The sequence below is a fragment of the Pelodiscus sinensis genome, chromosome 3 (genome assembly GCF_052426305.1).
Source record: "Pelodiscus sinensis isolate ZL-2025 chromosome 3, ASM5242630v1, whole genome shotgun sequence".
Lineage (NCBI taxonomy): Eukaryota > Metazoa > Chordata > Testudines > Trionychidae > Pelodiscus > Pelodiscus sinensis.
In genome coordinates, this window is record NC_143054.1 from 10,756,091 (window position 1) to 10,780,022 (window position 23,932).

The following is a 23,932-nucleotide window of genomic DNA, read 5'->3' on the forward strand; positions in this document are numbered from 1 at the left end:
TCTACCTTGCAGAAATCATCTGATCTTTCGACTGTGCACCATAGTAATAATCTTCATTGCTGATATTTAGATCCCTGCCGTTTTCAAAGCATCCTGCCCCACTCACAGCTTTCCTTCCAGAGTATAACGTGGATTCCAAAGTGCTTTTCAAGCAGTATATGCACAGCATATCGGAAATGCAATCACTTCTGTGGTGAAGAGCTGCTGCCAACCAGCCCTCAGTGCCTTGCACAACAGTATACGTGAAGGATGAAAATATACACAAGAATATGTGATCTGCATGGGTGATGATTCTTGGAGCTGTATTTGATGAATTTTTACCTCTGATTTATATTTTAGGAGGATGGTTGGAACAGGGGAATAGAGTCAGGCACAACATGGTGATTGGTCTTTCTGGAACAGATGGACTTTCCAACATTGAAACATTGTCACCAGCAGGGATCTACATTAGGGCTCCTGCTAACGAGATAGAGGTAAGGATAAAAAAGCAACACTGTATCAAAGAACCACTAAAGATCTAGAACATTGGTTCTCAAAGTGACCTAAACACAGGGGCTGTGTCTACATTGGCAAGATTTTGCTCAAAAGCAGCGGCTTTTGCGCAAAAACTTGCCACCTGTCTACACTAGCTGCGAGTTCTTGCACAAGAACACTGATATTCTAATGTATGAAATCAGTGCTTCTTGTGCAAGAACTATGACGCTCCTGCTCAGGAATAAGCCCTCTTGTGCAAATGTTCTTGCGCAAGAGGCCAGTGTAGACAGGCAATATGAATTTCTTGTGCAAGAAAGCCCGATGGCTAAAATGGCCATCAGAGCTTTCTTGCACAAAATAGCATCTACACTGGCATGGACGCTTTTGCACAAAAGCACATCTCTTGCACAAAAGCACATGTCAGTGTAGACGCTCTGTTGTGCAAATACTTTAACGCAAAAACTCTTGCGTTAAAAGTATTTGCACAAAATCTTGCCAATGTCAACGTAGCCAGGCTGTTAACTTAGGGTTCGTCTACACAGCAGGGCTAAAGTCAAATAAAGTTACACAACTTCAGCTATGTCAATTGCGTAGCTGAAGTCGAAATAGCTTAACTCGGCTTATACTGCTGTCTACACCACTGTGAACACTATTCCTTCAACTTCCCTTACTCGTCATGAAATTAGGGTTACCATGAGTCCGAGTAAGTCTCCAGCTTGACATTATTTCAAAATAAAACCTTGTAGTTTCAAAATAACAAGGTATGGAGACATACCTTACTGAATGAGTTGTGGTAACGATTGTTACTACAATAGGATAGTAATAGAAGTGCACAATGCTACATTCCTAAATAAATCTCTTTCTCTTTCTCTCTCACTCACACACAGGGTACGTTTAGACTACAGGGTTTTGTCGACAAGTTTTGTCGACAGATACTGTCAATAAAGCTTCTGTCGACAAAGAGCGTCTACACTACATTCAGTTTTGTCGACAAAGCAAGTTGCTTTGTCGACATGGCAGTGTAGACGCAAGGACAGTTTACATGCAATAACGCTTTCTGTCGACAGAACTCTATTGACAGAAGGCGTTATGCCTCGTGAAATGAGGTTTACCAGCGTCGACAAAACTGCTGAGTTCTGTCGACGTTATGTCGACAGAACTCAGCTGTAGTGTGGACGCAGGTATAGTTTTGTCGACAAAAGTCCACTTTTGTCGACAAAACCGTGTAGTTTAGACACACCCACAGAGAGAGACACACAATATTTTCAACACAACTCCAGTCCTTATCATACTTCCAAGCATTTTATGTTTCACTACAAAGTCTAAAGTCATCTTAGGTTAATCAGAGGCTCATAAAATTTTGCAAAAGACCTGATCCCAGATCTGATCAATTCTGGACTATTTTGTATTGTTTCATCAAACAGTAAGACACTCAAAATTTTTCATGATCTAGATGGCAAACCAAATAGTGATTTTCACCTGTATTTGAACCTGAAACTCAAGTAAAACTCAGGGACTACCAATCCATAGAAACAGAAACCAATGAGGAATTATATATGAGGACACCATTCCCTCTTTACTTTTTGCTCCTCAAAGAGTTGCATCTAACTTTGAATGTGAGAAACAGCCCAACAGGTTTCCTATGCTAGCGTACGTCTGGACTGTGGCGCTATTTTGGGATACTTCCAATAGCCAGAAATAGCTATTTCGTGTCTCTTGAGCAAGCCCGTTATTTTGAAATAGTTTTAAAAATCTATTTCAAAATAACGGGCTTGCTATTCCGACGTCTCTGTAACTCTTGTTCCACGAGGGGTAAGGGATGTTTCAGAATAGCGGTTTATTTTGAAATTTGGTGCTGTGTAGACGGTGCCAAATTTCAAAATAAACTATTTCAAAATTCAATCAAAATAAGATATGCAATTTGAGCTACACAAATTGCATATCTTATTCCGAGCTAAGAGTGCAGTTTAGACGCACCCTACTCTTATGACAAGTTTTCCTGAGAATAAACAGAGCACTTTGATTTCAGTTTGCTGCAAGATACACACTCAACTTTATAGGCCATGTGAAAGAACATAGCGGAGGCATTTATGTTTTCTTTTAAAAGTGGGCAGGGCCTGTAAACACAGAGAGATCTCAGCAGTCATATCTCGATTTCGCCTAGAGCTGTCTGACTCCATTACCAGTGGTTCAGCTGTTAAAGGGCTGGCTACATTTATCTGTCAATGTACTTGTGAAACTGAGTTTTCAACATGTTTAGCTCATGTGCTATACTAGAAATTCAGAGATCTACTTAAAAGTGGACATGCTCCCCAGGCACTGACATTAAAACTCCTTTCCAAAAAAACTAGCGGGGCCTGTCCTCTGCAAACCAGTGTCAGTAGACCAGCAAACACTCATGGCAATCTGCATTCTGAGCTGCCAGCTAAAGGACTGTGTATTTAAATCAATGCAACAGCAAGATAGTGAAATCTAAAAGAAAGCTAGGAGCCTTCCTCCATTTATCCACATTATCTGTAGGGGTACTTATTATTGCACAGCATCCAGAAATACCTGGCAGAAAAACAGGAAAGACTGCAGTATATCTGTAGGCTTTTGGGGTTAGGCACAGTCTCCTATTATGTGTCTGTATGGTGCACAATGTCAGCTGGGTCCTTTAGTCTCTAATATAAAAAAATAGAAGTGTTGAACAGGAGGAAGGAAAGGTGGGTGGGACTTTAGCCACAGTGCTACAATCATGAAGTTAATTAGTTTAAGCATCTGCACATCACGGGGTTTTATAAGAATGACCATTCTGGGTCAGAGCAATGGTCCATCTAGCCCAGCATCTAGTCTTCCAACTGGGCTGGTACCAGATGCTTCAGAGGAAACGAACAGAATAGGGCAATTATTGAGTGATCCATCCCCTGTCATTCAGTTCCTAGCTTCTGTCAGAGGTTTAGAGGTTGCATCCCTGACCATTTTGGCTAGTAGGCCTGTCCTCCATGAATATATCTAATTCTGTTCTGAACCCTGTTATAGCCTTGGCCTTCACAAAAAGCCACAAGTTCCACAGTGACAAGTTCCACAGGTTGTGCATTGTGTGAAGAAGTTCTTCTTTCTGATTGAAACCTGCTGCCAATTAATTGATTAGGTGATTCCTGATTCTTGTGTTGTGTGAAGAAAGTGAATAAGGAAGTGTTAATTACCCCTTCACATCGGTCGTGATTTTATAGGCCTCTATCATATCATATTTTAGTCATCTCTTTCCTAAGCTGAACAATCCTAGTCTTTTAACCTCTCCTCCTATGGAAGCTGTTCATACCCCTAATAACTCTTGTTGCCCTTCTCAACCAATTCCCATTCTATTTTTGAGATTGCAGGGAACAGAATGGTACACAGTATTTGAAGTGTAGGTGTTCCTGGATTTAGATAGAAAATATAATAAATGTCACAGTTTTATTATCTTTCCCTTTTCTACTGCTGTCTAGCAATTTGTTAACTTTTTGACTACCCCCACAGGGTAGGCATGTCTAGACTTGCTTTCACGTTTGAAAGAAAATATGCAAATTCATCAGGAATTTGCGTATCTTCTTCTGATAGCTTTTTTGAAAAAAGGTTCTTTTGAAAAAGGAAGTAGTCTAGACGTGTATCTTTTGAGAAAACCCCTTTTTCAAAAGAACCATGTAAACCTCATTTTTTAGGAAGAACGGTTCTTTCGAAAAAGGGTTTTTTACTCGAAAGAACCGCGTTTAGACTTTTTTGAAAGAACCTCTTATGAAAAAGTGATAGGAAGAAGATATGCAAAGTCATATTACACACCAAATTTGCATATCTTCTTTCAAAAGTGAAAGCAAGTCTAGATGTGCCCATTGTGCGGATGTTTTCAGAGAACTAGCAACAATGAATCCAAGAACTTTTTATTAAGTGGTGGCAATTAACCCCATCATTTTGTACTTATAATTGTGATTATTTTATCCAGTGTTCACTACTTTGTATGTACCAACACTGAATATCATCTGCCATTTTGTTGCTACGTCTCCCAGTTTAGTGGGGTCCCTTTGTATCACTTGGATGTAATTATCTTGTGTAACTTAGAATCATCTGTAAAAATGCCCCCACATTGTTTATTGCTTTTTCCAGATTACTTATGAATGCAGGTATGTTGACCAGTAGTAGATTCTTGGGGAACGCTGCTACTAACCTCTGTATGTTGTGAAAACTATCCATTTATTCCTGTCCGGTATTTCCTATCTTTCAAGCAGTTACTGATCCATGAGAAGATTTTCCCATTTATCCCATGTTTGCTGATATTATTTGAGATCTTTTTAGTATGGGACCTTGTCATAAGTTTTCTGAAAGTTCAAGAAAGTTCAGTTGTGTCAACTGGATCATCCCTGTCCGCATGCTTGTTCATCCTCAAAATATTCTCATAGATTGGTAATGGGGGTGACATGTGTGTGTGGGGTGGGGCATGAGGGGATACGTGCCCTCAAATGTTGTGGGTGGGAGGGGCAAAAGGACAGAGCTCTGGGCTGCCCAGGTTCTTCAGCTCCCAGTGTGTTGCTCAGGGGAGGGGGCCGGACTGCCCCCCCAAGCATTGTGGTGACACATCTGGGAGCTGGGGGAACCCAATCCCCATTGCGTGCACCAGACCCAGCCCTCACTAGTCTCCCAGGTTGTATTGCTCAGGGGAATGGACTTCGGGGAAGACACAGGGAGGGGGCAGAACAGGGGGCAGATGGGGTGGACATGTGGAAGAGACTGGGAGAAGGCAGAGAAGAAGCCAGAAGAGGTGGGGCAAGGGTGGAGAAAAAGCAGGAGAACGGGGGTGGGGAAGAGGGGCGAGACCTGGCATAGAGAGGGGGTGTCCCACTGAGCAAGCATTTTGTTACAATATGTGCAACTTCGGCAGCAGAGCTGGGCTTCTGTGGCTCACTGTTGCAGTGAACTCAATTGCAGCATCCTGCGTGCTCGCCGGCCTGGTCAGTTGTGAAGTTACTTTTCTTACAGTCATGCCGTGATCATCAGTGCTCCAGACAGGACAGGGATGGAGCCTTCTCTTCTCTTTTCTGTCCCAGGGCAAGACTGCACATGGCCCTGAGCCACGGAGTTAGGGAAGAGAAATTCCAAGCCCTTTATAAACCTTTACTGGAGCCAGGAACAATCCTGGGGCTTATGTTTCCTAAGCAGGAGGGCTGAGTGTGTCACTGCACATTTCCTTTCCACTGGCTGGCAGAGCTGGGCTCATAGCACAGGGAGAGCATCTGCTTTGCTATCCCCATACTCCTGGACACAATACCACTTCATGCTGCAAAAGGGGCAGAGCTTTGAAAATTTTCCCACAAGCAGAGAAGCAGCTGTTGCCCCCTGAAAGCCTTGGGAAAAAAAATCAACATTTTGTCTGCAGAAAGTTTTGCTTCCACATATCATACATTTTCCATTGTTTCCCTTTCCCCGTTTATTATTCCTGCACCTGTGGAACCAGTTTCTAATCTCAGTTACTCCAGGGCTACATCTAGACTGGCATGATTTTCCACAAATGCTTTTAATGGAAAAGTTTTTCCGTTAAAAGCATTTGCGGAAAAGAGCATCTAGATTGGCATGGACACTTTTGCGCAAAAGCACTTTTTGCGGAAAAGCGTCCATGCCAATCTAGACGCGGTTTTGCGCAAGAAAGCCCTGATCGCCATTTCGCCATCGGGGCTTTTTTGTGCAAAACAGTTTTTAGCTGTCTACACTGGCCCTCTTGTGCAAAAACATTTCCGGAAAAGGGCTTTTGCCCAAACGGGAACGTCAAAGCATTTGCGCAAGAAGCACTGATTTTGGACAGTAGAACAACAGTGCTTTTGTGCAAAATCAAGTGGCCAGTGTAGACAGCTGGCAAGTTTTTGCGCAAAAGCAGCTGCTTTTGCAGAAAAACTTGCCAGTCTAGATGCAGCCCAGATGTGCCATACCCAGTATAGTACCAACACTTGGAAAATCAGAAAAGAATCTGGACCAGGCCCCGATATGGCAGTTTACAAACTCCTGCAGCTCCCTCCTTATCCGAAGTCCTAATCCTGTTGTTTGTGACTGGAAATAATTGTGATGTTATAAACAAGAGGGTTACGATTTCAAGTAAGGATGAAGCAACCTCCAAGACATTATTTCTAAGTAGATACCTCTGGCAGTGAAAAGGGGAACACACAAGACTCAAGAGTGGCTGGCCTCACCATAACCGCTTAGCTTGTGGTCTGACCCCCTTGCTTCATTTGTTTTATTGTCTATTTACACTGTAAACTCTTTGGAGCAGAGTCTCCCTTGCAAGGTGCACATACAGCATCTGTCATAGTGGGTTCATGATCTCAACTGAAGCCTTTGGCTGCTACTGCAGTAAAGTAAACAATATTTTAAATTTCCCAAGCACAACTTCAATCCTTTTCCTTGGTCTCAGAAGGGAAGCCGTGTTAGTCTGTGACTTTAAAAACAACAAGTAGTCCTTTGGCTCCGTAGAGGCTAACAAAAATATATAGGATCATGAGCTTTTGTGGGTAAAACCCACTTCATTAGATGAGTTGGAGTGGAAATAACAGAAACCAAGATAGCTATCTATCTATCTATAATCTATATCTATCTCTCTCTCTATTTTGGCAAAGCTCCAGCTATTCCCTGTGGGTCCCACCCTACTGGCGGATAGTGTTAGCCTTAGAGGCTCTCTGTGGCCTTCCTCATGGCCTCTCTTTATTAGAGGCAGGTGCCACAGCCTTCTGAGCCACGCTCATCATCAAAGGCTAGTTCACAATTTGGGGTAAACTCCTCTCTGGAGTCCTATCTCCCTTCTCACGACAGAGGTTGAGTTGTTGTGAGGAGGTCAGGGGGAACCTCGGCCCACCCACTACTCCAGGTTCTGGTCCAGGGACCCTAAGACTATGTCTAACCTACATCCCTCTGTCCCCAGAGGGATGAAAATTAGATGTATCGAAAGTGCAAATGAAGCCAGGATTTAAATATCCCGCACTTCATTTGCATAATGGTGGCCGCCGCTTTTTTCAAAATGGGGCTTTTTGAAAAAAACCCGGCAGTTTAGACAGGGCATTTTTGACAGAAATGCCCCATTTCAAAAGATGAAAAATGAGGAGTACAGGATCTTTCAAACGGGGCATTTCTTTTGAAAATGTCCAGTCTAAACAGCTGGGTTTTTTTCGAAAAGCCCCATTTCGAAAAAAAAGTGGCAACTGTCATTATGCAAATGAATCATGGGATATTTAACTCCCGGCTTCATTTGCACTTCCATACGTCTAATTTACATCCCTCTTCTGACAGAGAGGTGTAGATTAGACATAGCCTAAGGCAACAGCAACAGGCAGGGTTACTGCCACTCTCAGTCTGGCAACTTTTCCCTGGGCTACTTCCCCAAACAATCCCTCTCTGCACCTTTCCTTTGGTACCTGCTCATCAGCCGTCCACTCACACCCACACAGCTCCTGCACGCAGTACTTCCTCTTTCCATTCTTTTGCTCTATTCCTTCTCCCTTCCTTGCCGGGGGCGGAGTCTTTTAAAAGTGGCACTACAGGCCTAATTGGCTGCAGGTGTTTAATAAGGCTGTAGCTTCTAGTGAGCTCTAATTGACCCCAGGTGCCTGTCTGATTATGCTGCAGTTAGGTTTTGGGCTTTCCTTTACTTGGAAAAAGAAAGTTGTTCATCCAATCTGCAGCATGTCTTCCCTCCATCAGTGTGCAGTATCTGTCAATGGTAAGAGCCGTGTTAATGAGGCTAATTAAGTGGGTTGGATGTGTCCCATTCACAGTTTTTGATGTGAAAATGAAGATGTTAAAGGCAGGAGAAACTGGCTTTGTAATGGGTTAACCAGTTAGGGTACGTCTAGATGACATGCCTCTGCCAACAGACGCATGTAAAATAGGCTACCTGACATAGTCAATGAAGCGGGGATTTAAATATCCCCAGCTTCATTAACATAAAAATGGCTGCCACACTGTGCCAGCTCAGCTGATGGTCAGCACAGCGTGCGAGTCAAGACGCGGATTGGTCGACAAGGGAAGCCTTTGTCGACTGCTCCTGTAAACCTCGTTTCACGAGGCATAAGGGAGCGATTGACAAAGGCTTCCCTTGTCAACCGATCCGTGTCTTGACTCACATGCTGTGCCAACCATCAGCTGAGCCGGCACAGCGCGGCAGCCATTTTTATTTTAATGAAGCCGGGGATATTTAAATCCCCGCTTCATTGACTATGTCAGGTAACCTATTTTACATGCCTCTGTCAGCAGAGGCATGTAATACAGACGTACCCTTAATGTCTTTATTCAAGCCCAGGGTAACAGTGTCAAATTTGTAGATGAATTCCAGCTCTTCAGTCTATCCCTGTAATGGGTTAGTGAAATCCTTTGCAGACTAATGGCTAGTGACACTGTTCAGTCTATTGCTACTCACTGTCAAGGAGTAAACCTTGATGCTTAGCCTAACTTTCCCCTAACTTTTCCCATTACTCCCTTACGAACCGTGCAGAATTTCTTCTCTTCCACAGGGGCATTTATGCCTTTCAAGCCTGGTAGACACTTAGCATGTCAGTGGCCCTTTCCCAGATTTTTAGTCTCTTCTTATCTAAGCTGCATCTTTAGCTGCTGTTTTAATCTTCCGTAAGTCAGTTTTTCCAGCCACTGATTTTTCGCCTCATGTGCATTCAGACCGATCCTTTTTGAGTGAGTCAGAATTCTATTAAAGAATTTCTCATTACTCATTCCAGAGTCATTCCATTGGCTTCAGTATAACTACTTCCATTTTCCATCCAGCTCAAGATGTTTGGACCCGTACTTCCCTGTGGTTTTAGTACATTGTAACCCTGGAAACGGTAGCTTCAGAGGGGTAGCCAAGTTAGACTGTAACTGGAAAAACTTAAAAAACAACGACTAGTCTAGCAGCATCTTAAAGACTAACAAAACATGCAGATTGTATCATGAGCTTTCGTGGGTACAACTGACTTCTTCAGATAAATGGAGTATTAAAAGTCCAGTTCCAAAATAAATAGGGAATGGGAGTGGGGAAGGAAGGAAAAAATAGTAAATTAGAGTGTTCATGTTACAAGAAGATGATAGAGAAGGTGCATATTGTTCTTTAGTACTCATTGTTTGGTTGGTTAAGTCATTAGGATGTGGAAGGTAGTGTGCTAGCCAGTGATGTCTTTATTCATACCTTTGTGATGGCTCCCAAACTTGGAAATGAAGTTAAGTTCCAATGTTTCCCTTTGTATTTGGCTTGTGGAATTGGCCTGAAACAACACAGTGACTTTGAGATCCATTAATGAGTGCCCAGGCAGGTTAAAGTGTTCTCCAACAGGTTTCTGTGTGTTGCCTTTCCAAATATCTGATTTGTGTCCATTAATTCTTTCCCATAGAGACTGTCCAGTTTGGTCAATATACATGGCAGAGGGACATTTCTGACATTTGCTGGCATATATCACATTAGTGGATGTGCAGTTAAATGAGCCCCTGATGTAGTAGCTGATATGGTTGGGTCCAATGATGAAATCACTCGTGTAGATGTGTGCACAGAGTGGCACTGGGGCTGATTGCAGGGGTGGGTTCCTGGATGGTTATGATGGAGATGTGCTGTGTGGTTACTGGAAAGAATTTGTCTGAGATCAGGGAGTTGTCTGTAGGCGAGGACTGGCCTTCCCTGCAAGGCCTGTGAAAGTGAGGGGTCATTTTCCAGAATAGGTTGTAGATTGTTGATAACACATTGGAGGGGTTTAAGTTGTGGGCTGTGGTGATGACAAGTGGAATTCTGCTGTTTTCTCTTCTAGGCCTGTCTTGAAGTAATTCATGTCTGGGTACTTTTCTGGCTCTGTCAATCTGTTTTTTCACTTTTCCAGGTGGGTACTGGAAACTGAAGACTTATTTTTATCCTCAGCACAGGTATCTCTCCAGCCTTCATCATCTCCAATATGAGGAGAAGGCAACTTATTTTCTGTTCTTATTCATCCTTGGCTTCTTGCTTCCCCTAAATACAGGGATACAAATTAGTGTTCACAGGGTTTGTGTGTGTGTGTTTCATAGAATCATAGAGCTGGAGGAGAACTCAGGAGGTCAAAAAGTCCAGCTCCCTGCCCAAGGAAGGACCAATCCCAACTAAATCAACCCAGCCAGGGCTTTGACAAGCTGAGACTTAAACACCTCTAGGGATGGAGATTCCACCACCTCCCTAGGTTACCCATTCCAGTGCTTCATCAGTTTCCTAGTGAAATAGTTTTTCCTAATATCCAACCTAGACCTCCCCCACTGTAACTTGAGACCATTTCTCCTTGTTCTGCCATCTGTCACTACTGTGAACAGCCTTTCTACATCCTTTTTGGAACCTCCCTTCAGAAAGCTGAAGGCTGCTATCAAATCCCCCTTCACTCTTCTCTTCTGCAGACTAAATAAACCCAAATCCCTCAGTCTCTCCTCATAGGTCATGCGCTCCAGCCCTCTAATCATTTTGGTCACCCTCCAATGCGTCCACATCCTTTCTATAGTGGGGGGCCCAGAACTGGACACAATACTCCAGATGTGGCCTCACCAGAGCCAAATAAGGGGGAATAATCACTTCTCTAGGTCTGCTGGCAATGCTCCTCCTAATGCACCCTAATATGCCATTAGCCTTCTTGGCTACAAGGGCACACTGTTGACTCATATCCAGCCTTTCATCCACTGTAATCCCCAGGTCCTTTTCTGCTGAACTGCTAATTAACCATTCAGTCCCCAGCCTGTAACAATGCTTGGAATTCTTCCATGCCAAGTGCAGGACTCAACACTTGTCTTTGTTGAACCTCATCAGATTTCTTTTGGCACAATCCTCTAAACTGTCTAAGTCACTCTGGTCCCTATCACTGCCCTCCAGTGTATCTACCTCTCCCCCTAGCTGAGTGTCATCTGCAAACTTGTGTTTGTGGACTCCTGTCCACCAGAAACTGGATGGAGCTAAACAATTGCACCTAGGTCATGAAACAGCTGTCCTAGAAGTTAGTTGAGTTCATTGTTGGGCTACGTTTATGCTACAGCATCTTTTGAGCACACCCATTATTTTAAAATTTAACAGGCTCGCTATTCCGATGTCCCTGCAAACCTCATTCCATAAGGAGGGACATTTTGGAATAGTGATTTATTTTGAAATAAGTGCTGTGTAGACAGCGCCAAATTTCAAAATAAGCTATTTTGAAATAACATCGCTATAAAGATGCATAGCTCAAATTATGTATCTTATTTTGACCTATGGTGCAGAATAGATACACCCTTGTTGATGAAAAGTTCCCTAGCTCCTTACCAATATCAATTGAAGTCGTCAACTCCCAGACTATCATACACAGGGGGAGAGGACTACATCTGCATCTGAGCACTGCCCGCCATTGCTTCCCTACCACGACACTTTCTGAAATCTGCTGCAACAAGTTGGGACTAATGTGTTTCATTCTGATGCATATGGGCAGTTGGGAATAGTGCTGGAAACACTTTTAGTGTTGTATTATATACATGAGGAGAAGAGGCAGAAGAACATTAAAGGACCAGCACTGTTCATCAGAAGGTGTTCATGAAATAGTAACATTATCAGTGCTGTACTGTTAAAAGGAACTTAAAACATAGAGGCTATGTCTAGACTGGCCCCGAATTCCGGAAAAGGGATGCAAAGCAGGTAAGTCAGCATAGGGAAATCCGCGGGGGATTTAAATATCCCCCGCGGATTTAAATAAACATGTCCGCCGCTTTTTTTCCGGCTTGGGGAAAAGCCGGAAAAAAAGCGTCTAGACTGGCGCGATCCTCCGGAATAAAGCCCTTTTCCGGAGGATCTCTTATTCCTACTTCCCCAAGCCGGAAAAAAAGCGGCGGACATGTTTATTTAAATCCGCGGGGGATATTTAAATCCCCCGCGGATTTCCCTATGCTGACTTACCTGCTTTGCATCCCTTTTCCGGAATTTGGGGCCAGTCTAGATGTAGCCGAACTGTTTCTTTTTCCAATGACATCAGGTGCATGTATCTGGCCTACACAGGTGATTACTTTCTCTCTGAATTTTGATTGCATGAATGTCCATGATACATTGACTTTCACAAAGAATTGATGTCCGCACGCAATTTCCTGCTTGCTTAAGACCATTGTCCTCACACCATTGGCCACCTGAATAAATGTGCAGTTTTTCCTTATGAACTTTTTGTGGAATACACAATTACAATTGCAAGTAAAAGACACAGGGATACTGCGAGTGGACTGCAGAAGCATTTTGTGGAGGGAAAGGGATCTGTTTTGGGGACCACATTTCAGGCTGCTGCCACTCTGCAAGCTGAGAGATATGGAATGTTTCAGACATTGATATCTTTTTGGTTTTTGAAAGATGTCAAAGATCACGACTGCAGGGAATTAACTAGGATGGGTTAGGAGACGGGCAATAGAATATGGAGCCTTTCACCTCTGGGTCACTGGTGTGGCTTTGATTTGGGTCATTAGTTATTACCATTGAAAAGTTCACCCGTGACCTCAACAAAGTGAACTGGATGTCATAGAGGAAAAGAATCCACATAAAAACACCACAACCATTGATGACAAATTTCAGCCACTGTCAACACAGAACAGATTTGAACTCTGATTTAGGGTAAACTCCTGTTCCCTTTGAAGCCAATTGGAACATCCCCATTGGCTCCATTGGGAAAGGGTTTCACTACCAGTGTTGGGGGAAATAAAGCTCCTTATCCTATTGCGTATATCCCTGTGTAATCCATTCTCTACTCCCTTAATTCACAGACTCATCATTTTAAGGTCAGAAGGGTCCATTATGAAATCTAGTTTGACCTCCTGAATAGCACAGACCAAAGATCCTCACCCAGCAGTGACTACATCAAGCTCAGATCCGGTCTGAGTTGTAGCATATCTTTTAGAAAGATACCCAATCTTGATTTTAAAATGTTGAGTTTTGGAAACTCCATTGTGTCCTTAGGCCACTTCTTCTAATAGTTAATAACTCTCACTGATAAAAAACTGCACTTTATCTCTAAAGTGTTTAGCTTCAGCTTCTAAGCACAGATATATCACTCTCCTTTAACCTGAACTCTGCATGTCCTGCTCGATATCTCTATTCTAGTGTTGCATTAACTGTAGTTTGTTTGGATTTGCATGGAAAAATCTACATAACATAAGAACATAAGAACGGCCACACTGGGTCAGACCAAAGGTCCTTCTAGCCCAGTATCCTGTCTGCTGACAGTGGCCAGCACCAGGTGCCCAAGAGAGGGTGGACCGAAGACAATGATCAAACAATTTGTCTCCTGCCATCTCTCTCCAGCCTCTGACAAACAGAGGCCAAGGACACCATTTTATCCCCTGGCTAATAGCCTTTTATGGACCTAACCTCCATGAATTTATCCAGCTTCTCTTTAAACTCTATTATAGTCCTAGCCTTCACAGCCTCCTCTGGCAAGGAGTTCCACAGGTTGACTACACGCTGTGTGAAGAAGAACTTCCTTTTATTAGTTTTAAACCTGCTACCCATTAATTTCATATTGCCAAAGACATAAATCAGCAGGCCAAGATTTAAATAGCCAGCTTATGTTCAAAATAACGCTTAGTGATCAAAAAGTTTTCACCAATCTGGAGTTTTGCTTAGCTGCCTCTTGACGAAGTTTCAGATCAGAATGGAAACCACGTGGTGCTGTGCTTTATGCCTGCTTGTTTGCCCAGTACTGTTGCATGGCTTGATAGTGGAGGGTGTCCCTGAGTGAGAAAGGAAGTGGGAATGAAGACACTGTAGCTTCTACCTGGTAGAAATTACACTGACTTCCATGGGTGGTGGGTGCTTGACTGGCTTGGAGAGGCAAGGCCTTGCCCTTCCCAAGGCCCTGCTCCTTTTGTGCCCACTGGAGCCGTAGCCCCCATTGTGGCCACTGGTCCTTGCCCTGCACCCTCAATCCCTGCATTATGGGTCCTAGCCCCTGCGCAAGGTTAGCTCCCCTTGGAGCAGCTGGGCAGCTATATGATCCCAGCTTCCTCTTTCCCCGGCTCTGGGCCCAGACCTGGACACTGGAGCAGCCGGGCAGCTGCAGTCCTGGGCCTGACCCCTGGAGAAGACTAACAGCCCTAGTCCTGGCCCCAGCTCTGGCTCTTAGAGCCATCACAGCCCCAGAGCAGCCCTGGACCTGGTCCTACGTCTTAACCCCTGGAGCAGCCATCCACCCACGGCCCTGGCCCCATTCCCACAAGCAGCCAGGAAAGCCGCACTGCGGTCCCTGTCTTCCCAGCTGGCCAGGCAGCCATGTGGCCTCAGCCTTCCCACCTGCCCGTAGTGTGGGCACAGCCATCTTGGTCTTTTTGGGAAGGCAATGCCCTCCCTTCCCTATATTGCCCATTGCCCCTGCTGACTTCAGTAATACAATAAATAAATAAATAATAATAAGTACCGAGCTCTTACATAGCACTTAAGAGAGCTATGTGAGCGGAAGGTGTAGAAGTAGAGGGCTTGGCCCACAGTGATCTTAAAAACAACGCTTTTAATTGCTAGATATCTTGCTAATTGCAGTATGTGCTTATCTGCAGGGTAACACGGTTTGTGCTGCTGGTTATGGCTATTTCTTTCATCTCCATCCTGAGGGGCCGTCACAAACTGCTCTTCTGTCCTTCAGTGAGAACACAGCCCATTCCTGCACAAGGTATTTGGGGATTCCCTTTGGTTAAAGTTCTTTTTTTTTCTACTTAGCATGAACTGATAAAGGATTTTTGTTTCATAACATGCCTAGAATTGCGATAGGCCATTGGGAGAAAGGCTCTGTCCCTTATATGTTGCTTTGGAGCTTTGCCTTCACTGAAGGTTTTGTCTGATCTGCTGTGGACAAAAATCCTATTATAGAAGGAAATCATCTGGTCATGATTCAGACTGGTTGAGTCTCATGGATTATCTGTAAATAGTTTCCATTTCAAGCTTCGATTAAATACATCCCTAAGCTAGCTGGAGTCTTCATGTGTATTGTTAACAGCAGATGCGTTTCGGCCCAGAGGTGCTGCATTTCAGTAGCAGATGATGTGATTCCTGTAGATTTAAGGCCCTGAATTAGCAAAGCACTTAATCACCTGCTTAACTTCAAGCCTGTGAGTATTCCTATTCCTATGCACTAAAACACTTAAACAGGAACATATGTACTTAACTTTGAGGGCATGGTTAAACTTTAGGGTGTTATTAAGTGCTTTGCTGAATTGGAGCGTAAGTACTTAGAGATGCCTGGGTATTACCAGTTGATATGCTATCTACATATATAATATTAATAATTACTATGTGTCTAGTACCAGACAAAGGGTCTTCTAGAGTGCCGTGGGAAAGTTTTCCCTTAATTGTCTTAAACAAACCACAATCAGAAGAACCCTAATCTAAAACTCCCTATACAAACACTCCTGAGTTTTCAGGAGGTTTGAACCATCATCTAGAGAGAAGCCCTCCCATTGGTCAACCCAAAATACTGCATGCAGAAGCATCCAGAATTTGGCACTGTTGGAATCAAAACTTACCCTTACATTGTTGAATTCCAGATTGGAAGGGACTTTTCGTCTGGATTCAATTACAGGCAGTCCCCGGGTTACATGGATCCGACTTACATCGGATCCCTACTTACAAACGGGGTGAGGCAACCCCGCACTAGCTGCGCCCCCCCAGCAGACCAGGAGACGCGAAGCTAGCCCCCCCCCCAACAGACCAGGAGACGCGGAGCGGCTTTTCTCAGTAGACACCTCAGCTTGAGAATAAAGGACTGAGGGAAGTGAGGTGTGGGAGAATAAAACTGAGTTCTGGAGAAAGGTTTGGCTAGAGTTTCCCCTACAATATGTACCAGTTCCGACTTACATACAAATTCAACTTAAGAACAAACCTACAGTCCCTATCATGTACGTAACCCGGGGACAGCCTGTAGTTCAGGGGCAGCCAGCTTATCCAGAGCTTGATAGAAGAATGGTACAAGTACATAGCTTTCTTATCTCAGCTGAGCATCAGCCCTGGTATTTCGGAATAAATGCTACAGTACTAAATTTGATCTAAGATATCATGATCAGTGCCATAGGAAAGCGTACACATGAATAAATGTAGAGAAGGAAAGTTGAGTATTTTCTGCTTTCATTTTTGTTTCCCAAACAGGTATGGCCTCCTGGTATATCCAGAGTATCAGCCAAAACGTGTACATGGCCTGGGCCCTGTTCTGCTCCAGGGCTTCAGAGCTTGGAGAAATCAAGGCGGGGCTCAGGTATAACACATTTTGATTGCATTTTGGGAGTCGGGGATGCTTCAGTGTAATCCTCAAAGGTGCAGTTCCTCTGTATCCACTTTGGTCAATTGGCACTGCAGAGGGGACCGCTGTGGTCATCTACTTCAGTGGTTTTTTTCAACCCTTTTTATTTTCAAATGGAGATGTGGGCTTCTGGATATTTTACAATAATCTGCAGTCCCACAGGGGTCTGTGGATCACAGGGTGAAAACCACTGATCTAGAGAAGTGCAGGCCAACTTTAACTCTGGGACTCCTGCATCAGCCCTAGTAACTTGAGGTGGAAGTATATCACACCTTTTAGAAGTATATCACACCTTTTAGAAGTATATCACACCTTTTAGAAGGACATCCAAGCACATTTTAAAGATTCTAAATGATGGAGAATCCGCCACTATCCCTTTCAATGATAAATTACCCTCATTGTTAAAAATATGTATTTATGTCTTGTCTGAATTTGTAACTTTGATCTCTTACAAGTTATTTCCATGTAGATACAAAAACTGCACTGCTATTTTTGAGTCCTTGCAAACTGGAGTAAAAAAATAAGAGTGTGGGTTTCAAAGATAAATTGGATGACTTCTGTTTGTGCCTTTGACACAATGAATTATCATACATTCGCCCTCTTCTGCTATGTAACAGTGAATGGATGATAATGAACCACACAATTTTTCTTAATTTATTATGATGTTAAATAGATTTTTAGCAGCAGCAACCTGGAACTCCGAAATTTCCACGTCTATGCTTGCAAGGATTTTGGAATTGACATCGTAGAAAGCCTTGGAAACAGCTCTGTTGTGAACAGCTTCTTACTTGGACACCTTGGTCAAAAGGTAAGAACACCAATTGCTGTTTTCATTTTGTTTCTTCAGCCTGGGCTATTGTAAAAAAAGGTCCTTTTTACAAGCTAGTGTCAGACCTAATAGAAGGGTATATAAAAGCCAGCTTTTCCAGAAGAGATTTGGCTCTTTTTCTCAGTGTCTTTAGCTTTGAGCTTTAAGAAACTTCCATATCTTGACTATTAAGAACTTCTGGTTCTTCCATTTCACTTGAAAAACAGCAACTGTACAATGCCCCTGACACCATGCAAAGGCACTGATTCAGTACTGAATAAAGGGATGTGTGCCTCTAACATTACCCTTCCCAATCAGTGGCTCCATAACACTAGCTGCCTCCTAATTTAGGATGGCAGGAGAGAGCAGGGACATACAATAAAGTTATAAAAATGATGTATAATGTCACCTTTCACACATACCAGGTTCTACAGGTTTTACTGTATATCCAAGTACAAGCCCTATCCAGACGCAAAAATAAAATTGAATTGGAACCAGAATTTTCATTCTGTGAGAAAATTTCAATTTTTTTAAAGTTCAAATTGGAATGAAAAGCTGAAATTTTCCACAGGAAAAAAAATCAGAAGCGTGTTGATTTGAGACCATGAAAACATTTTATTTAATATTTGTTTATTTGTTTGAACATATATATGCATAATCTTAAATATTATATAGAAATTAATATTACAATAGAACTTAACAGACTAAATAGAAGGAATTGAAATGACACAGTCGAGATGAAATGTTTATACATTAATGTCTGAAATTAATAGGCAACAGGTTTAAAACAAACAAAAGGAAGTTTTCCTTCACTCATTGCACAGTCAACCTGTGGAACTCCTTGCCAGAGAATGTGGTGAAGGCTACGACTTTAACAGGGTTCAAAAAAGAGCTAGATAAATTCATGGAGGTTAGGTCCATCCTGGGCTATTAGCCAGGATGGATAGGAATGGTGTCCCTAGCCTCTGTTTTGCTAGATGATCTGTATTGCTCAGTTTTGGTGGGTAATAGGAGAGGGATCATGTGAGGATTATCTGTTGTGTTTCCTCTCTCTGGGGCATCTGGTATTGGCCACTGTCGGCAGGCAGGATACTGAGCTGGAGGGACTGTTGGTGTGACCCAGTATGGCCTTTGTTATGTTCTTATAAAAAATGATGTTTTGACACGGTTGACTTGAATTATTTTGATTTTTTTCTATTGAAAATTTTTGGCAAAATCGACATGTTCCCAGATTTAAACTCAACTTATTTTTTTATGACAAACTGTTCTGTAGAAAATATTTTGACCAACTTTAACAATCATTAGTTTTAAATTTTTACAAAAATGCCAAAGGCAGCATATAACCAGCAGTCACTGGGAAGTTTAGTCTAGTGACCCGAGCAGAAGTCTGGGAGTTGGGGTGCACAATTCCAATCCCGACACTGATCCCCTTTGTGTCTTTTGGACAATATTTTAATCTTTCAATCTTCATTCCTTGGTCTGTAAAACACTTCTTCAAAGTGGAGCCATGAGAATTAAGTCATCTTTGAAGATTCATAGACTCATAGACTTTAAGGTCAGAAGGGACCATTATGATCATCTAGTCTGACCCCCTGCATGACGCAGGCCACAGAATCTCACCCACCCCTCCTAGAATAATCCTCTCACCTATATCTCAGATATTGAAGCCTTCAAATACTTTGAAGACCACAAGATGCAGAGAATCCTCCAGCTGTGATCTGTACCCCATGCTACAGAGGAAGGCGAAAAACCTCCAGGGTCTCAGCCAATCTACCCTGGAGGAAAATTCCTTCCCGACCCCAAATATGGTGATCAGCTAAACCCTGAGCATGTGGGCAAGACTCACCATCCAGACACCCAGAAAGTTCTCTATAGTAACTCCTATCATCCCTCCATTGACCTATTTCCCACTGATAATGAATGATCAATTAGTTACCAAGATCATGTTCTCATCAAACCAACCCCTTCATAAACCCATCTACTTTAATCTTGAAACCAGATAGATCTTTTGCCCCCACTACTTCCCGTGGAAGGCCGTTCCAGAACTTCACTCCTCTAATGGTTAGAAACCTTCGTCTAATCTCAAGTCTAAACTTCCTACTAGCCAACTTATATCCATTTGTTCTTGTGTCCACATTGGTATTAAGCTTAAATAATTCCTCTCCCTCCCTTACTAGCCATCCCCACATCTACTTGTGCTATGTCCTGAAAGGGCTACTGTTGTTTTGTTTCTGTTTATTTTCTCTTTGGGTACATCTACACTGCACGGCTATTTCGGTATCCCTGTGTCTTAAGATGAAAAATACAATCCAGTGCTACCAGTTATTATTTACGACAGAAAATTGAATCTTCTTTCACCGTGTGCTTGTGCAGCATCTTGCACAATAAGACCCAAAACTGGTATTGGAATGCAAACAAATTAATTGATAATTGAATCTTAGCAACAGCTGCTCAAAGCTTCCCTTTAAATATTTTTTCTGCTCTGGTTGCTAACACAGCTTACTGAATCACTTGCGGAACATTGCCAGTCTGATTGGCTGATGGATGTATTTTTTTAAAAGGCTAATTTATAAGCCTGGGAAAGGCAGCATTTTAATAGAGTGAACTGATCCATAAGGATACACAACTCAAATAAAACCAAGGCCTTAAATAACTAATCTTCCAGTGTCTGAGCTGCACAGTTGGATGAGTCTCTTTTTGGTTGCTGTTTCAGGATCCATGGGAGAACTCCACTGCTTTACTTGTTAAGCGATTTAGAGGTGCTCAGCTGTGCATTGTTCCTCACAGCCCCCCAAGGGAGTGATTATCTTTGATTATCTCATGATAAGAGTCTCCTTGTCATAATTTACATCTTAATTTATGTAATTCTCCCTTTAATAATGATGTCTCTTTAACATCAATTAAAACCTTGGGATATTAATTTAACAGGAACATTGGATATTCTGCGCCGTCAGCCTTTTTGTTTTTGAAAAGATGCCTTACCAGTGGCTTGTTATTTTTGGAAGCTTTAGGAAAATTGAAATTGGGTCCACGGTCCTTTTGCACTGCAGTGTCTGGGTCTGAGTAAAAGGCCATGGAGGTCAATAAAAAAACTCCTGTTAAATTCCCTGGACTTTGGACCAGGCCTTTTGGTTTTTGCAGTGAATGAATTAAATGTATATGCTTTGCATATGGAAGAAAGTGTTTACGTTTGCTAAAGACAGATTGCCTGAGGCAGGTGGCCCATATTTGAGGAAGAAAGAGTGAAACAACCCTCTACAAATATTTGAAAGGTAAAGGAAGGGAACAGATTATGCAATGTGAAGCACCTGAATAAAATGGAGGGTGATGGGATATAAATGAATAAAAAAGAAGCTGGAGGAGGGGAAAAAAGTTGGAAGAGTGAAATCTATCTAGTCTGTGAAACCCCATGTTGCAGCATTACCTTTGTACTGCCTTGGAACCAAGTTCTTTGCCTAGAGAGAATCTCCAAGGTCCCTCATTGAGGGTCCAAGAGACAAGGTGAAACCTCTCTCTATTAAAGGGGCAATGCCATCTTTAATGGTATTAAACAACTAATTAAAACAAACCCTGTTGCTGCTGGAGTGCTTTCAGGTAGTATTTTTTTATTTAAAGTTCCTTGACACAATGTTTGTGTAGGGCTTTGGTTGGGCTTTTCTGCTGAGGAAGGTCTTTCTAGTACAGTGGGTGAGCCCCAAACTAACATAATCAGATAGGTTTATGCCAGCTCCTCCTCCACTCTCCCCCCGCCATCTCTGTGCCTGAGATTGCTCCCAGCAGCAGCAAACACGTGGACTGGAAAATGTTACTAGCCATCCCCATATCTACTTGTGCTATGTCCTGAAACTGTTGTCTTGTTTCTGTTTATTTTCTCTTTGGGTACATCTACACTGCACAGCTATTTCGGTATCCCGAAATAGCTACCCTGTGTCTTAATAAGTCACCTGTTATTTCAAAATATTTTTCGAAATAACAGGTGCGCTATTTTGGCATCTCTGTAACCCGCATTCCATAAGAGTTAAGGGATGACTTGAAATAGTATGTGATTTCATAATTTGGCACTGTGTAGATGCGCCAAATTTCAAAATAAGCTATTTTGAAATAAACTCGTAATAAGATACACAATTTGTATAGTGCAAATTGGGTATCTTATTTCGAGTTTAGGGTGCTGTGTAGATGCACCCTTTCTGGTTGTGTTTTTTGCTGATTTGCCTGTGTTTTTTGTTTCTCTTTCCCCACCCTCACTTATCTTTTCTTCTTTTTCCATATTTATTTGCATTTTGATTTCCCATCCTTTGCATGCTTGTTTACTGCCAAAATTTTGGACAGCCAGGAGCAGATCTCAGATGATGTAGATTGGTCCCAGCTTTGTGGACTTCAGAGACTCTACCTTAGTTTGCAGCAGCTGAGAATCTGGACTCGGGGCTTCTTTCACTCTGGACACCCAAAGGCTGATCTGTTCGGCTGTGCTCTTCACTTTGATCTTGCAGGATGGTAGCTGCATGTCAGCAGGGCTGAAAACTCCCAAGAGGCACGAGCTGTTGGTTTCTAATACAACTTTCATGAACTTCGATATTAGCACTTGTACTGCAATCAGCACCTGCTCTGGCTGTCACCAAGGTCAGGGTAAGTTACATTGACACTGACCTGCTGATACAGCAGAGTCTGAAGAAATCCTGATTTCTGTAAATTTTGGTGTTGCACTTGTGATTTTATTTTTCACTGAGAGGCGTTGTTAGAATTCGCTACGTGTATCCTGGGGGAAGGGTGACCCACTGATTAGTGCGTTGTGTGGGGAGTCAGGCGGCTCAATTCCTTGCTTTTCCACAGACTTTTAACAAGTTACCTAGCCACTCTGTGCCACAGTTTCCCATCTATAAAATGGGGTAGTAGCACTTCCCCTTAAAAGATTTTGAGGTGCTCAAGAGCTGTGGAAAATAAGGCCGCAGAACACACACACACACACACACACACACACACACACACACACACACAGAGAGAGAGAGAGAGAGCATATATAGATGTACTGGAAATCAACACACATCTTTTGGTCTACAGACTTGGCCAGTTCTGGGTCATAATTTTAGGTGGGAGTATTATAATTCCACCCATTGGCCACATATGAGTTCACTAGGGTGCTTTTGAAAGTCATCCTCAGTGTTCTGATGTCTCCTTACAGCCTATTTGCTGGTTCACCATTCCCTTTCTGCGGTGTCCTCACCAATGTCTGGGGATCTTGGGTGCAGACGCCGCATGTGGGTTCTTTACCTGGAAGAGTCAGGCGGTAAAACTGACAGCCGCACATGCTGCATGGTTTTGGGATGATGGTTTTTCTTTCCCCAGCTGTGATTTAATTTTCTGATGCCTCTGAGTTTGGGGCAATTCTTCAGAAGCCCTATGGGACTGGGGGATAGGGATTAACACATTTATTTGTTAATATTCCTTTTGGGGGGTAATATTTTGACATAGTGGAGTATTCTGTAATCACTACAACACATCCTCTTTGGAATTCCAGTGAGGTTGTACCTCAGGCCACCCTAAATCTTAGGTGAATTTGTCTGAGAACATGTATGTAAACCAAGAATTCTTGTGAGTTTTCAAGAGCTACCCGAAGGCTCTTTGAAGAAAGTTCCAACTGCAATTAACTGTTAAATGTAAGTGTATGTGTAATTATAAACTATTTAAAAACATGTACTTTCCTATAGTAACGGTGAAAAAAAAATTAATAGAATCATAGAATCATAAACCTGGAAGAGACCTCAGGAAGTCATCAAGTCCAGCCCCCTGCCCAAGGCAGGACCAATCCCAACTAATTCAACCCAGCCAGGGCTTTGACAAGCCGAGACTTAAAATCCTCTAGGGATGGAGATTCTAGGTAACCCATCCCAGTGCTCTCCCACCCTCCTAGTGAAATAGTTTTTCCTAATATCCAACCTAGACCTCTCCCACTGTAACTTGAGACCATTGCTCCTTGTTCTGCCATCCATCATTACTGAGAACAGCCTCTCGCCATCCTCTTTGGAACCTCCCTTCAGAAACTGAAGGCTGCTATCAAATCCCCCCTCACTCTTCCCTTCTGCAGACTAAACAAACCTAAATCCCTCAGTCTCTCCTCATAGGTCATGTGCTCCAGCCCCCTAATCATTTTGGTTGCTTTCTACTGGACCCTCTCCAATGCGTCCACATCCTTTCTATAGTGGGGGGCCCAGAGCTGGACACAACACTGCAGATGTGGCCTCGCCAGTGCCCAATAAAGGGGAATAACCACCACAGAGATCAAACTGAAGCAGGAGGGCAAAATCTGCCCCCAAAGGAACTTCAGCTGTGCAATAGGAAGGTCAAGTAGTCACCAAGGGCTCTGTTTGATTTGCAATGGGCTACGGGG

The 23,932-nt window shown here is 42.9% G+C and overlaps 1 protein-coding gene across 12 annotated transcripts in view; it reads left to right on the top strand.

Annotated features, from left to right (window-relative positions):
- The window catches only part of PKHD1 (PKHD1 ciliary IPT domain containing fibrocystin/polyductin), a 409,604-nt gene that overhangs the window by 192,451 nt on the left and 193,221 nt on the right, over window positions 1-23,932 (top strand). For all 12 annotated transcript variants that reach the window (XR_012902469.2, XM_075923353.2, XM_075923339.2 and 9 more), the window contains 5 exons: window positions 340-473; window positions 15,007-15,119; window positions 16,589-16,694; window positions 17,413-17,547; window positions 22,038-22,173. Coding sequence is in view for 11 of the 12 variants with exons in the window: in XM_075923353.2 (XP_075779468.2) it covers window positions 340-473; window positions 15,007-15,119; window positions 16,589-16,694; window positions 17,413-17,547; window positions 22,038-22,173 (624 nt within the window). In the remaining variant the exon portion in view is untranslated. The remainder of the gene's footprint in view (window positions 1-339; window positions 474-15,006; window positions 15,120-16,588; window positions 16,695-17,412; window positions 17,548-22,037; window positions 22,174-23,932) is intronic.